The 15,764-nt window shown below is 43.1% G+C and overlaps 1 protein-coding gene across 11 annotated transcripts in view; it reads right to left on the bottom strand.

The window, feature by feature from the left end:
• Positions 1-15,764, bottom strand: part of ZC3H11A (zinc finger CCCH-type containing 11A) — a 212,637-nt gene that overhangs the window by 59,775 nt on the left and 137,098 nt on the right. For all 11 annotated transcript variants that reach the window (XM_075853611.1, XM_075853614.1, XM_075853604.1 and 8 more), the window contains one exon: positions 11,513-12,106. In XM_075853611.1, coding sequence (XP_075709726.1) covers positions 11,513-12,106 — 594 coding nt within the window. The remainder of the gene's footprint in view (positions 1-11,512; positions 12,107-15,764) is intronic.

Raw genomic sequence — 15,764 nt, 5'->3', positions numbered from 1 at the left:
ACGTATACTTCAGTAATACGGGAAACCGCACGATTGTGATGCGGCTTGTTTAAGTTTCCGGTATTGCTGAGATGATGACAGGCCTATCCCAGATAGTTTGACAGGTTTTTTTTTTGGAATGGGATATAGTGGTTACTGATATGACGACCCTAGTCACATGTCCGGCAGATAAAATATTCTGTGTATATTGGAGAGGGCCGTGGACTAGCTGGAGAAGGATTTGGGACCTAACCCTCTTTTGCAGATGATGTGGCGGTTGTGGGTATCCTGGGACGAGAATGGTGGGGGCTAGCGGAAAGGTCTTGACGGGCAATAGGATTTATGGCGAGGAAATGGCCTCGTGTTCCTACCGGCCAGTTCTCATAGCTTGTTTGGGGGAATGGTTGGTGGCCGACACGGGGTCATTTATTGAATGTTGGTGACTTCCACAGGGGGGTTATGGTATGGGGTAGCTTATGCTCCTGTTGATATAGGATTCTGTATTGGTTTCAACTACAAGTGTTAGATAGTTGAATTTAGGTTGATCCCCTAGGGGGTTTTGTCTGTTGTTGGTTGTATTTTCAACAAATTATACGGGAGGTGGTCTCCACTTCCTTAGATACCTTACTTACTCTCTCCTTAGGTGTACCCTCCGGAGAGTCTCGCCGGTCGAGCCTCTTTGATTCCTTTGGACTTCCCTAGAGTATTTTCTAATCCTCTTTAACTTTTTGACTGTCTTCTCCCTTCTCCTTTTTCTTTGCTTTCTCTCCCGTTTTCCCCTTTCTTTCTTCCCTCACAGCGCTCAATAACCATGAACACTGATGTGAAGCTTCTCTCCTATAATGTCAGGGGCTTGAGAACGCCCGAGAAGCGCTCTGTGGTCCTCGCGGAGCTGTGGAGACTTGGAACCCAGGTGGCGTTCCTTCAAGAGACACACTTCAGAAAGGATAAGGTACCCAAACTCTCCAATAGACGCTTTCCATATTGTTATCATGGTTGCTCAGAGGATTCTAGATCTAGAGGAGTAAGCATTCTTATAGCGCAAAATGTACCATGGGCCTTCACTGATTCTCGAGCTGACCCCCGGGGTAGATTTTTGTTAGTAAAGGGCACACTCTTCTCGCAGATGGTCACATTGGCTAATCTATACCTACCAAATCGGTGGCTATTGCTGATTACATGGAACAGCTCCAGTCTTTTGGGGAAGGCCTTATTGAAGTTGGAGGGGACTTCAATGTGGCATTGGAGCCACATTTAGACGTCTCCAGAAGAGCTTCTCACCTTCCTTTCTCGCAAATCCGATCCATTAAAAAAACGATTCATGATCATCAGTTGGTGGATGTGTGGAGGACTCTGTACCCGGGATCTCGCGATTATTCTTACTACTCGGCGACTCACGATATGTTCTCCAGAATAGATTACTTTTTCATAAGTAATTTTCATCTTGATAGAGCAGTGAGAGCGGACATTCACACGTCCCCTATATTGGATCATTCGCCCATTTCGCTTACTCTCTCTTTCGCTCCGCCCTCACAGACGCAGGGCCGTTGGAAACTTAATGAGTATTTGCTTCATCATCCTGAGGCACAGGCCGAAATACGCAGTGAGCTGGAACAGTATTTCGCTACCAATGCTGGCTCAGTGTCGAACCCGCTTATTTTATGGGAAGCTCATAAATGTTACATAAGAGGCTTTTTCATTAAATGGGGGGCGAGGCTCAAGAGAGAGAGGGTGGCGAAGACAAGTGATCTGTTGGCTAGGATTTGTGAGGTGGAAATCAAACAAACAAAATCCGACACAGGAGACTAGGGGAGTCTTGATGTCCCTTCGGGAGGAACTTAGATCACTTTATGAAGTGAAAGCTAAAGCCACGCTGGTTAAATGCCGTAGAATATTTTATGAATGTGGAAATAAACCAGGGAAAATTCTGGCAAATGCCTTGAGGACCCAGAGAACTTCCACGTATGTCCCCCAGATTACTTCAAATACAGGTGTGAAGGTTACCTCCCCGAGGGATATTGCCCGCTCTTTTAGGGAGTTTTATTAGTCTCTTTACCAGATAGAGCCGCATTCCCCACCCACTAGTGTGGCTATTCAGAACTACCGTATATGTCGGCGTATAAGACGACTGGGCGTATAAGACGACCCCCAACTTTTACCCTTAAAATATAGAATTTAAGATATACTCACCATTTCGTGCAGGAGCGCTTCACTATGGCCATCGTCGGCAGGACCCAGGACTCTCTGTCTCTTTGAACTCGCGCAGATGTGCAGATAGGCTGCTTCATCGCGCGAGATCTGAGAGGCAGGGAATGAGAGGAAAGGGCGGGCCAGAGGATCTTACAGAGATGTTCCCTGGCGGCTAATACCGGCTTCCCTCAGATCCGTGGCGGATTCCGTGCATCCCGGGAGCCTGTGTACCGGACTTCAGGCTCACAAGGTAACACACAACCTGTGTGTAGACAATATGTAGACTAGGGATGTCACGATACCAGAATTTGGACTTCGATACCGATACTTCGTTTAGTATTGCGATTTCGATACCAATTTCGATACTTTTGCCAACAGTAATAAAAAAAAAATCCTCCGTTTTCTGATGTGAGGCGCGACGTGTGATCAATTTTGAACGCGCCTCACATTAATAGTAATTAATCCCATCATGTTTCTCAGTCATATTGGGTTAATGTGCGAGGTACATGATGGGGTTAATTACTATTAATGTGAGGAACATGGAGGGTAAATTCATCGCACCTCGCGCCTCACATTAATAAGTGAATGAAAGCCGTGTTTTTCATTTTTTACAGCGTACACATCATAAATGATGCAAAAACATTGTTGTCCGCACCATTACTGAATGTGTGTATTTTATGTATTGAGACTTATTTTAATGTTTATTGTAAAAAAGGTGAAGGTGTATTTTTTTTAAAATTTAACAATACTTTGTTTTTACTTTATTTTTAAACTTTAATGTACTGACATATATCAGATATGTGCCAGTACATTAACCTGTGGACGGATAATACACAGGCAGTTGTTAGGACATACTTGGGTATGTCCTAACAACATGAAATATGGTAAGACAGCCCTGGGGTCCGTCAATAGACCCTGGGCTGTCTGCCCATATATGGTATGGCCCTCGATCGCGTCACAGGAATTCCCTGTGACGCGATCCAGGGGCATCCCCCCTTCTCACTTTCCCCTGAATGCTGCAGTCAGCTGTGATCGCAGCATTCAGGGGAATAACGGCGGAGATGAGCGGTTTCTCTGATCTCCGCCGTTATAGAGCGGGGCTGCGGCTGTGTAATACAGCCATTGCCCTGCTCCTGACAGGAAGTGTGCGCGCGGTCAGCATGAGGTGATGCGGCCGGCGCTGCACTAATGAGCGGCAGTTCAGGCACTGAAGACAGAACATGGGGGTGTTTTGTAGCGCGCCCGCCATGTTCTGTCTCCAGTGCCGCCGCTCATTAGTGCAGCGCTGGCCGCATTGCATCATCCTGACCCCGCGAACTTATCATGACTCAGGAGCGGGGCTGTGGCTGAATTACACAGCCGCAGCCGCGCTCCCATACATTCATGTGTTACTATACTGAGCTGTGCGGCTGCAACGTGCATCCCTAATGTAGACAATATCCGGCATATAAGACGACCCCACACTTTTGACATTTTTTTAAGGGTGTAAAAAGTTGTCTTGTACGCCGATATATACGGTACATATCCTCTTCGGGTCTCCCTCAACTGTCCTCCTCCGCATTAGACCACCAAATAACTCTTGAAGAGCTTTCAAGGGAATTGCAAGACACCAAACCAGGGAAGGCCCCGGGTCCGGATGGACTGACGGTTGGCTATTATAAAATGTTCATGGCTCAGCTGGCGGACAGATTTTTGGGGGCCCTCAATGCAATATCATCGGGCAGCTCAGTCCCTTCAGATTCCTTGAATGCTACTATAGTGGTTATTCCAAAGGATGGCAAGGACCCCTCCTCATGTACTAGTTATAGACCAATATCCCTGCTTAACGTAGACCTGAAACTATTTTCTAAGATATTGGCAAATCGCCTAGCCCCATTGATTAGTGGTTCACAGACAGGTTTCAATCCATCTAGGGAAGCGAGAGACAACATGACTAAGGCTCTTAATCTTGTCCACTGGGCCAACTCACAGAAAACTCCTGCGATCGTTTTGTCTACCGATGCGGAGAAGGCTTTTGATCGGGTGACCATTTCTATTTGGAACTTTGGAATATCTGGGTCTGGGGCCCAACATGCGAACTTGGGTAGGTGCTCTGTATTCCTCGCCTTCGGCTTCTGTGAGGGTAAACGGTACTTACTCTTCTCCTTTCCGGATTCATAATGGTACGAGACAGAGCTGCCCACTGTCACCTCTGCTTTTTGCTCTGGCGCTGGAACCCTTCTTGTGCAAGATCAGGGGTAACGTTGATGTGCAAGGCTTGAGGCTGGGGGATAAATCTGTTAAGGTGGCCGCATATGCTGATGATCTGTTATTCTTTGTGACCTCTCCCCATATTTCTATGCCCAACCTTATGAAGGAATTTCAGGTATATGGCTCACTGTCCAATTTTAAAATTTACTTTCAGAAGTCGGAGGCGATGACGTTAAATATTGCACAGGACCAAGGGAGGGCTGTGGGTGCTAGTTTACCTTTTAGATGGACACGTGATTCGATCAAATATCTGGGTATCAAATTACCGAGTTGTGTAGAACGGGCATTTCAGCTTAACTTTCCTCCGCTACTGCAGGCATTGAGGGGTGATTTGGCCCGGTGGACAAAGGGGACCTTCTCGTGGTTCGGACGAGTGTGTATCATCAAGATGAATGTTCTACCTAGGCTCTTGTATCCGTTGCAGGCACTGCCAATTAAGATACCCTATTCCTTTTTTACAACGGTATATCAATACCTCACTTCATTTGTGTGGGCAAACAAACCTCCTAGACTTCAGAGGAGAATCCTGGCTCTTGCCAAGCGCCATGGGGGGATTGGGCTGCCTGATGTGGAGCAATATCACCATGCCATTCATCTGGCTAGAATGGTGGATTGGTGCCGCCATGAACCCTTTAAAGATTGGATAGCGGTGGAACAAGGTTTTACAGATCTCCCATTGAAATGCTTACCTTGGATGGCTGCGGTTCATTGGAGATCACTAAGTGACCATCCTACCATATATCCAACTTTACAAGTGTTTCGAAAGGTGCGGAGTAAGAGAGGGTATTTCACAACTGTTATCACCCCTCACACCGGTCCTGGGTAACCCGGAGTTTAGCCCGGGTCTGACTGATCAGACCTTTAAGACTTGGGTACAGCAGGGACGTTTTAGAGTAAGTCATTTCTATAGCGGCAACACTTAGTTGAGCGGAGGAGAGCTTTCCCAGCCAGAGGGTCTTCCGGGGGCCTCCCAGTGGCAGACTATACATTACTTACTCATTACTTATCCCGACTGCCTACACCGGCTTCCTATGACCGTACACTTACTCCCTTTGAAACTTTATGCTCTCAAACGGGGCATATGAGACGGGCCTTGTCCAGGCTTTACTGCGTGCTGCTTACTCCTGCTGAGGATTTCATCCCACCATATGTTACGAAATGGGAAAGAGATCTTCAGATTTCTCTAACGCAAGAGCAGAGGGAAAAGATCATGCTCCTCTCACATAAAGCATCTATTAGTAAAGCTTATCAGGAAACAAATTTAAAAAAATACTATCCCATTGGTACAGAGTCCCACATATGCTACATAAAATGTTCCCGGATGTTTCCTCTCTCTGTTGGAGATGTGGCAGGGAAGAGGGAACGCTTCTACATATATTTTGGAGTTGTGAGAGCCTTCGCCCCTATTGGTCAGATGTTCAAGATATAATATTTGAGATCTCGGGAATCACGCTGGGAAATGATCCGGCATGGATCCTGCTGCATCATCACAACATATCCATAGTGTGCTATAGGAAAATGGTAGTGAGACATTTGTTGAATGCAGCCAAGGCTTGCATTCCGTCGGGTTGGAGATCCTCCGAGCCCCCAGTGACTAGACAATGGCTGGAGCGGGTCCATGAAAATCGGAAAATGGAGGAGTTGCTTCATTCCGTACCTGAGCGGGCAGCTCAGTTCCAGAAAACCTGGTTTTATTGGTTTGCCTTCTGCAAATCGGACAGATATAAAAGGGTCATGGGTGAATTGATTAGTGGGGGTTCTGGGAGTTCTTGTCTCTCTCTTAATGCTTTCTCTTCTACCTCTTTCCCTTTTACGCTGTCTCTCTTTCGTTCACTTCCTTCTTTGGACCAATCGTTTACTTATGATTGGTTGAGAGGTGGGTAACGGAGGGTCTGATGAGGGCTCAGTGCTGGTATTTATATGTCTCTATACTAATGTTTGCTATGTACCGGAGGTATTTTGTTGAGAGGACCTTACTTGAATACTTACTTCACTTTGTTTAAATAAATGTTGAAATGCTATGCCCTTACATGCCTTTTCTGTACCCATGTCACCCTTTTCTTTTTTCTGTATCCCCACTTCCTTTATTGAAAATAAAAATGTGAAATACAAAAAAAAAAAAAAAATCTAAATTAAAATCCCCCCAATGGGATTTAACCCCTTAACGCTCAGCGGCGTAATAATCAGTCGTGCTAAGTGTATCCTTCGCGCTCAGCGACGGACTATTACCATTTCGGCTGTCCTCCCGACACATTCAGGAGCTGTGACAGCTGCTGTCTCGTACAGCAGCTGCCGCAGCTCCTAGCTCCTATAGCAGGGACCGATTGCTGTGTCCCCGCTGATTAACCCCTTAAAAGCCGTGTTCAATAGCGATCACGGCTTTTTAGGGGTTAAGCTACAATCGCCAGCCTGCTACACGATAGCGGCCGGCGATTGTAACTATGGCAACCGGACACCAAACAATGGCGTCCGGCTATGCCATCGACGGAAGCCTAGTGGGTCATGACGAAGTCAGTGAGTAGCTGATAGCTCTAATACACTGCAGTGTATTAGAATAGCAAGCAGGGCCTCCTGCCCTCAAGTCCCCTAGTGGGACAAAGTAATAAAGTTAAAAAAAAAGTAAATAAAAAAATAGATGTGTAAAAATAAGAAAATAAAAGTTTTAAAAGTAATAAAAGTAAAAATCCCCCCTTTCCCCTTATCAGTCCTTTATTATTAATAAAAATATATAAACAAATAAACTATACATAATTGGTATTGCCGCGTCCGTAACGGCCTGAAACGACAAAATTATTTCATTATTTATCCCGCGCAGTGAATGCCGTAAAAGAAAATAATAAACCGTACCAGAATCACAATTGTTTGGTCACTTCACCTCCCAAAAAATGGAATAAAAAGAGAGATCAAAAAGTCGCATGTGCCTAAAAACGGTACTGATCGAAACTACAGTTCATTACGCAAAAAATAAGTCCTCGCACGGCTCTCTTGATGCAAAAATAAAAAAAGCTATGGCTCTTAGAGTAAGGCAACACAAAAAGTAAATTATTTTTTACAAAAAGTATTTTATTGAGCAAACGCCATAAGACATAAAAAAAACTATAAACATATGGTATCGCCCCGCAGAATAAAGTGAATGTCATTTATAGCGCACGGTAAACGCTGTAAAAAAAAAATAGAATAAAAAAACAATAGTAGAATTGCTGTTTTTTAGTCACCACGCTACTTAAAAATAGAATAAAAACTGATCAAAAAGTCGAATGCACCCCAAGAAAACTGCAATGAATTCCTCAAGGGGTCTAGTTTCCAAAATGGGGTCACTTTTGGGGGTTTTCCACTGTTTTGACACCACAAGACCTCTTCAAACCGGACATGGTGCCTAATTAAAAGGAGGGCCCAAAATCCACTAGGTCCTCCTTTGCTTCGGAGGCCACTGCTTCAGTCCATTACCGCACTAGGGCCACATGTGGGATATTTCTCAAAACTACAGAATCTGGGCAATAAGTATTCAGTTGCGTTTCTCTGATTAACAAAAGGTTTTAAGAGGATTTTCTGACAAAAAAAATATTTACATTTCACCTCTACTTTGCTCTAAATTCCCGTGAAACAGCTAAAGGGTTCATAAACTTTCTAAATGCTGTTGTGAATACTTTGAGGGGTCTAGTTTCTAAAATGGGGTGTTTGATAGGGGTTTCTAATATATAGGTCCCTCAAAGCAACTTCAGAACTGAACTGGAACCTAAAAAAATAAATAAATTAGGCAATACTTCGCTTCTTACATTATACTGATAATGAGCGATGCCCACACCGAGATGACCCCAGTTTTGACAGTTTGTATAAACGAAGACCCCTATTAGACCGTTTCAGTGCCCGGTTTTCCCAAGCATACACCCGTGAGAAGTGTATTTGTATTGATGAGTCCTTGGTAAATTTTAAAGGGAGGGTTCAATTCCGCGAGTACCTGCCGGGTAAGAAGGCAAGGTATGGCGTGAAGATGTATAAGCTGTGTGAGAGTGCATCAGGGTATACCTACAAATTTAGGATATATAAAAGTGAAGGACACCAGTAGTCAACCCCCATAATGCCCCCCCCCCCCTTTACTGGGAATTAATGCAAAAATTGTGTGGGATTTGGTGCCCCCACTGCTGGACCAGGGTTACCACCTCTACCTAGATAATTTTTATACCAGCGTCCCACTCTTCAACTGCCTCGCTTCCAGAAGTCCTGCGGCATGCGGCACTGCTAGAAGAAATCTGAGAGGCCTCCCTAAGACTCTGCTTGGGCAAACAAGAAAGGGTGAGAGCAGGGCATATTCTAGCAGCAACATATTGTGTGTCAAGTACAAGACAAGAGAGATGCCACACCAGTACCCATGTACCAGTAGGAGGTACCAGTGCAGAGACCCCCAAACCAGACTGCATCCTGGACTACAACAGGTGCATGGGAGGGGTGGACTTGTCAGATCAAGTCCTGAAGCCCTACAGCGCCATGCGGTGTGGTATAAGAAGCTGGCCGTGCACATCATACAGATGGCATTGTACAATGTGTACCTGCTACGTCGATGTACAGGCCAGAGGGGAACTTTCCTGGAATTTCAAGAGGTGGTTATCAAGAAACTAATCTTTAGGGACCAGGAAGGTGGGCACCCAGTAATTCTGGAAGCGGGGCCACACACATCGTACCAGGGCAACACTTTCCAGGAGAAGCTCCCCAAACTGGCAAGAAGGGAAAAAGTCAAAAGAGGTGCAAAGTCTGCTATAAGAGAGGGATAAGGGAGGACACAATATATCAATGTGACGCGTGTCCCGAAAAACCAGAGCTCTATATGAAAGAGTGTTTTAAAATTTATCATACATGCCTTGGTTTATAATTTACCCCAATTTTACTTACCCTGATGCACTCCGCACATCTTATCCCCCTCATCTTTCCCTTCTGAGCCCTGCCATGTGCCCAGGCAGCTGATAACAGCCACATTGAGGGTATTGCCGTACCCGTGAGAACCAACATTACAGTTTATGGGGTGTATGTCTCCGGTCAAAATGCTCACTACACCTCTAGACGAATGCCTCAAGGGTGTTATTTTTAAAACGGGGTCACTTCTTGCGGGTTTCAACTGTACTGGTACCTCAGGGGCTTCTGCATACATGACTTCGCACCAAAAATCCCCACTAGGCCAAATGGTGGTCCTTTCGTTCTGAGTCCTCCCATGGGCCCAAACGGCAGTTTATCACCACAAATGGGGTATTACCGCACTCAGGACAAATTGGGCAACAAAATGTAGTATTTTATTTCTTGTGAAAATAAGAATTTTTGAGCTAAAACGACATATTATTGGAAAAAATATTTTTTTTTAAATTCCCAGCCCAATTCAAATAAGTTCTGTGAAGAAACTATGGTGTCTAAATGGTCACATTACTCATAAATGAATTCCTTGAGTGGTGTAGTTTCCAAAATGGGGTCACTTCTTGTGGGTTTCCATTGCTTTGATACCTCTGGGGCTCTGCAAATGCGACATGGCACCCGAAAACCAAACCAGCAAAATCTGCACTCCAAACACACAGAACTCCTTCCCTTCTGAGGCCTCCCATGGGCCCAAACGGCAGTTTATCGCCACAAATGGGGTATTGCTGCACTCAGGAGAAATTGGGCAACAAAATGGGGTATTTTGTTCCCTGTGAAAATAAGAAATTTTGATTAAAAAAATGATATCTTATTGGAAAAAATTTCATTTTTTTAATTTCACAGCCCAATTCAAATAGGTGCTGTGAAAAAACTGTGCGGTCAAAATTGTAACAGCAACCATATTTGAATTCCTTGAGGGGTGTAGTTTCCAAAATTGGGTCACTTCTGGTGGGTTTCCATTGCTTTGATACCTCTGGGGCTCTGCAAATGCGACATGGCACCCGAAAACCAATCCAGCAAAATCTGGACTAAAAACAAACACATGGCGCGCTTTTCCTTCTGAGCCCTCCCATGGGCCCAAACGGCAGTTTACCACCACAAATGGGGTATTGCTGCACTAAGGACAAATTGGGAAACAAAATGGGGTATTTTGTTCCCTGTGAAAATAAGAAATTTTGATCACAAATGACATTTTGTTGGAAAAAATTAAATTTTTTTAATTTCGCAGCCCAATTCAAATAGGTGCTGTGAAAAAACTGTGCGGTCAAAATGGTAGCAACCACCATAAATGAATTCCTTGAGGGGTGCAGTTTCCAAAATGGGGTCACTATTGGGGGATTCCTACTGTTTTGGCACCTCAACACCTCTTCAAACCTGGCATGCTGCCTAAAATATATTCTAAGAAAAAAGAGGCCTCAAAATGCACAAGGTTCTTTTAGTCCACGAGCGCACTAGAGCCACATGTGGGACATTTCTAAAAACTGCAGAATCTGGACAATACATATTTAATAGTATTTCTCTGGTAAAAAGTTCTGTGTTACAGAATTTTTTTTTAATAAGATTGAAATTCAGCAAGAAAAATTAAATTTGCAAATGTCACCTCCACTTTGCTTTAATTCTTGTGAAATGCCTGAAGGTTTAAAAAACTTTCTAAATGCTGTTTTGAATACTTTGAGGGGTCTCAGAATCGCTTGGATAGGTTTAAGCATTACCACATAAAGTGAAACATGTCAGATTTGAAAAATGGGCTCTGAGCCTTAAGGCCAAAATAAGCCTGCGTCCTTAAGGGGTTAAACAAATGAAAAAAATATTATTAACAAAAACTGCTTCTTTTCAGCATTTTTGCCAAAATAAAAATGATTATAAATTAAACGATAATGTAAATGTACCGAAAAATGACACCTACATAGAGTACAACTTGTCCCGCGAAAAACATGGTCTCATAGCTACGTCTGATAGAAAATAATAAAAAAAAGGGTTAAACTGACAAAATTGCAATACTGTTTGCTGCATTAAAAATGACAGCAACAAGAAATTGTAATGGGTAGTAGTGCAGACATATGCAAGAAGTCCTATATACAGTCTTGCTTATATGTGGCAACATATCTGGACATATCTGGCGTGATCGTGCTCCAGATTGAAAATTACATAAGACTATATTGTTCATGCTAATGTCTAAGATAATGTTGCTTACCTGGAAGTTTGGAGAGCCTCAGGATCTTTTTGTGGTTGGATAAAGCCTGTAGTTGAGATACAGACTCCACTTTCTCTGATTTTGCAGTTTGCTGGAGACGGAGAGTTTTCTCTTGTCTGATCTCTTCAAGGGTTTTAACTCTAACTTTTTCTATTGACTGCAAACTGTCTTTTGATCTCTTCAAACTCATCGAAAGGGGTTTAGTGCTGGAAATATTGTCATTTATAATGGACCGTTTGAATTTTCTTTCACTCTGAACTTTACAATTAAGACCAGCCTGGTTTTGTGTAGTTTCAGTTGGGTTTGTATTATTTTCTGCTGTATTTCTTTCATTTCTTGGTTCAAGCTCGTTATCCGTTTTGCTGTCTTTTTCATATTTTATGTTCTCACATTTCTGTATCCCATCCTTCAGTTGTCTCATTCTCTTTTCTGCTTGAATTTCACTTAATGATTTAATGTAAATCATTGTTTGGTGCTTGGGCAAAAGCTTGTGGACTTTGTCTTCACTTTGAGTATGTAGACTATTTGCTTTTTCCTGACGGATTTCTTCAAGAGTCTTAATGCGGAAGTCAGCCCCTGTATTCGTAGTGGTCTCTGCAGAGCAAAAAAATAAATAAATGCAGTCAGCTCTCTACCGCAACATAAAAAAACAGAAGAAATAGGTATAAATCAGGGACATTGCATCCAGATTGTCAACAGATGATGTAGTTTACAGTTTTGGTGAACATAGACCCGAGAATAACACATGAGATTTTGTTGACGCTACTGCTCTGGAGCCTGACATTAGTAGATGTATACCCCCATTCCCTGTAGATTACTGCACCAAGCATAAACATTTTTTCCAGGTTGTATTCAAAATACTGAACAACGCAGGATATGGAAAACAATCTTGATGAAGCTTAACTCCTTAACGCCGAAGGACGGATATATCCGTCCTCAGCAGCTGCTAGTTCGCGCAGGAGGACGGATATATCCGTCCTGTGATCGCGCGGGTACTGACAGCGTACCCATGCGATCAGCGGCAGGAGCCCGGCTGTTATACACAGCCTGGCTCCTGCTGCAACTGCCGGAATCGTAGCGCGCGCCGATTCCGGCAGTTTAACCCATTAAATGCCGCTGTCAATAGTGACAGCGGCATTTAATATGTTTGACAGAGGGAGGGGGCTCCCTCTGTCACCCGATCGGCGCCCCCCGCAAACAAATCGCGGGTCGCCGTCGGGTTTCCATGACAGCCGGGGGTCTAACAAAGACCCCCAGGTCTGTCTTCAGCATCTGCCTGTTAGGCGATGCAAGAGGCATGACCTAATAGGTTGCCTGTCAGTTTTACACTGACAGGCAATAATGCTTTGGTATACTAAGTATACCAAAGCATTATATATGCGATCAACAGATCGCATAGTGAAGTCCCCTGATGGGACGTAAAAAAAAAATGACAATCAGTTAAATAAAGTTTGTGAAAAAAAAAAAAATACAGTCAAAGTCAAATAAAACTACTTTTTTGGCCCAAAAAGTGGTTTTATTTAGTAAAAGTGTCAAAACAAATCACACAAACACATATATGGTATCCCCGCGATCGTAACGACTTGAACAATAAAATGAACACATTAATTAAACCGCCGGATGAACGGCGTCCAAAGAAAACGCAAAAAACAACGGCAAAATTCTCTCTTTTCTCCCATTCCCCCCATAAAAAAAATAAAAGTTAATCTATAAGTCCTATGTACCCCAAAATAGTACTAATGAAAACTACACATTGGCCCACAAAAATAAAGCCCACATATGGCCACATCGACGGAAAAATAAAAACGTTACGGCTCTTGGAATGCGGCGATGCAAAAACAAGTAATTTTTTTCTAAAAGGCTTTTTATTGTGCAAACGTTGGAAAACATATAAAACCTTTACATATTAAGTATCCCCATAATCGTGCCGACCCATAGAATAAAGTGAACATGTTATTTACACTGCATAGTAAACGGCGTAAATTTATAACGTGAAAATTAATGCTGGAATAGCTGCTTATTTTCAATTCTCTCCTAAAATAAAGTTAATAAAAGTTAATCAATATGTTATAAGCATCTAAAAATGGTACAATTACAAAATACAACTCGTCCCGCAAAAAACAAGCACTTATACGGCTATGTCGACGGAATAAAAAAAAAAGTTACGACTCTTGGAATGCGACCGTGAAAAAAATAAAAATAATCCTTGGTCATTAACGTGCAAAATGGCCCGGTCATTAAGGGGTTAAGCATTATACCCTTTGTGTGTATCATTCATCCACTTCTACATAAGTAAATAAAATGCAAACATCCCACAATATATCTACTTATGACAGATATCAATAACTAAATGGTAATTGATCACTTTCACAGAATATATACTGTAGATACAGAATATCACTGCATTTAAGTAATCAAAATTTAGGAACCTTTGTTAGCATTTGATTCTATAGGACCTTTTACACAGGTCAATTATCAGGCAAATGAGCATTCACAGAATGCTCCTTCCTGATAATTGCAGTGTGTAAACAGGGCAACGGTCAGCCGATGAACGAGCAATAGTTTTAAATGCAGAAAATATTATAGTAGTCGGCAGCACATCTTTCTGTGTAAACAGGGAGACGTGCTGCCAACATGATAGGATTGTAGGAGGACGAGCAATCGGAGTAATAAGCGCTCGTCCCCATACATAACTCCTTGTGAAAGGAGCAAACGAGCGCCGATCAACAAGCTGTCTCAATGATCAAGTGTAGGAAGAAAAATGAAAAAACATAAGGCTATGTTCACACGGAGTATATTGCCGAGTTTTTTGACGCGGAAACCGCGTCGCAAAACTCGGCAAAAACGGCCCGAAAATGCCTCCCATTGATTTCAATGGGAGGCGTCAGCGTCTTTTTCCCGCGAGCAGTAAAACTGCCTCGCGGGGAAAACGAAGCGACATGCCCTATCTTCGGGCGCTTCCGCCTCTGACCTCCCATTGACTTCAATGGGAGGCAGAGAAAGCGTATTTCGCTGTGTTTTATGCCCGCAGCGCTCAATGGCAGCGGGTGAAAAACGCAGCGAAAAACTCAGCGAAAATCGGCGAGCAGGGAGAGGAAAATCTGCCTCAAACTTCCAAACGGAATTTTGAGGCAGATATTCCTCCTGCAAAATACTCCGTGTGAACATAGCCTAAGGCTTTCATAGTGTTCGTACTACCAAAACAACATAAAATTGGAAATAAAAGCAAAATATTTTCTTCTAGTGGAATTTAATTTGTAACCTGATTCTATGCCGCTTTGTTCTGATAGCATAACTTGCCGGTAGTTTCAAAGTTTGGAAATTTGAACTGAAAAACAGAGATTTGTTAATGACAAACCTTACTATTTTGATGAGAGAGATAGTTTTGTTTGATCAGTGCTGCTGTGTATTTGGGAAGTGGGGCTGCTGTGACGTGCGTGTTCTGATGACCGCGGACACAATTTTTACAACTAAAGGGGGATAAGCAGGGACACTTACTATAACTACGTCAAGTGATTTGTTCGTTTAGAATCACACATGCATAGTTCTGGCTCCCTCAGAAACTGCGATTCAGATCTTATGCTTTTTCTCCTTGATTTTTTGCACTTCTCGTTGCCAGTCTGTCTAAGATATCTTTATCTAGGCACATCAAGTAAACAATAAAGCGGTCATCTGTCATTCTAATCCTCCTACTATTTTAATGAGATTATCTTGCAGCCGGTTGCAAATTGACATTAGGCTTCGTTCACATCTGCATCAGGGTCCGGTTCTGTCAAAACGACGGAACCCTTGCACAACTGAAACGAACGGAAACCATTGGCACCGGATCAGTCACCATTGAAATCAATGGTGATGCAAACGGAAACTGAGCTTCTGACAGTAAGCTCAGACGGAACGTCAGAACCGGACCCTAACGCATATGTGAACGAAGCCTTAGTCTGCTCTACTATTCAGGAGATTTATCCTATTGTTCTGGCTGCTAGAGTAGGACAATATTTTGTATTTAATTTCAAACTGCACAGTACTGCCAAAATATAAAAAACGGCCAAAAACTCCAATCAATTTTTTCCCCATGACTAAGGAGTTTTAAAAAAAAATATACCCATCTGACAGAAGGGTACATCTAAGAGTTCATCAGGTGACAGGCCAACGGACAAAGGTCTAAATTTTGAGTATGATCAAGCTTAACCCCTTGACGCTCAGTGACGTACTATTCCGTCATGGAAAGCGTCTCGTTCGCGCTCCATGACGG

The sequence above is a fragment of the Rhinoderma darwinii genome, chromosome 2 (assembly GCF_050947455.1).
Source record: "Rhinoderma darwinii isolate aRhiDar2 chromosome 2, aRhiDar2.hap1, whole genome shotgun sequence".
Lineage (NCBI taxonomy): Eukaryota > Metazoa > Chordata > Amphibia > Anura > Rhinodermatidae > Rhinoderma > Rhinoderma darwinii.
The sequence above is the reverse complement of the archived record's forward strand: the minus strand, read 5'-3'. Positions and strand labels throughout refer to the sequence as shown.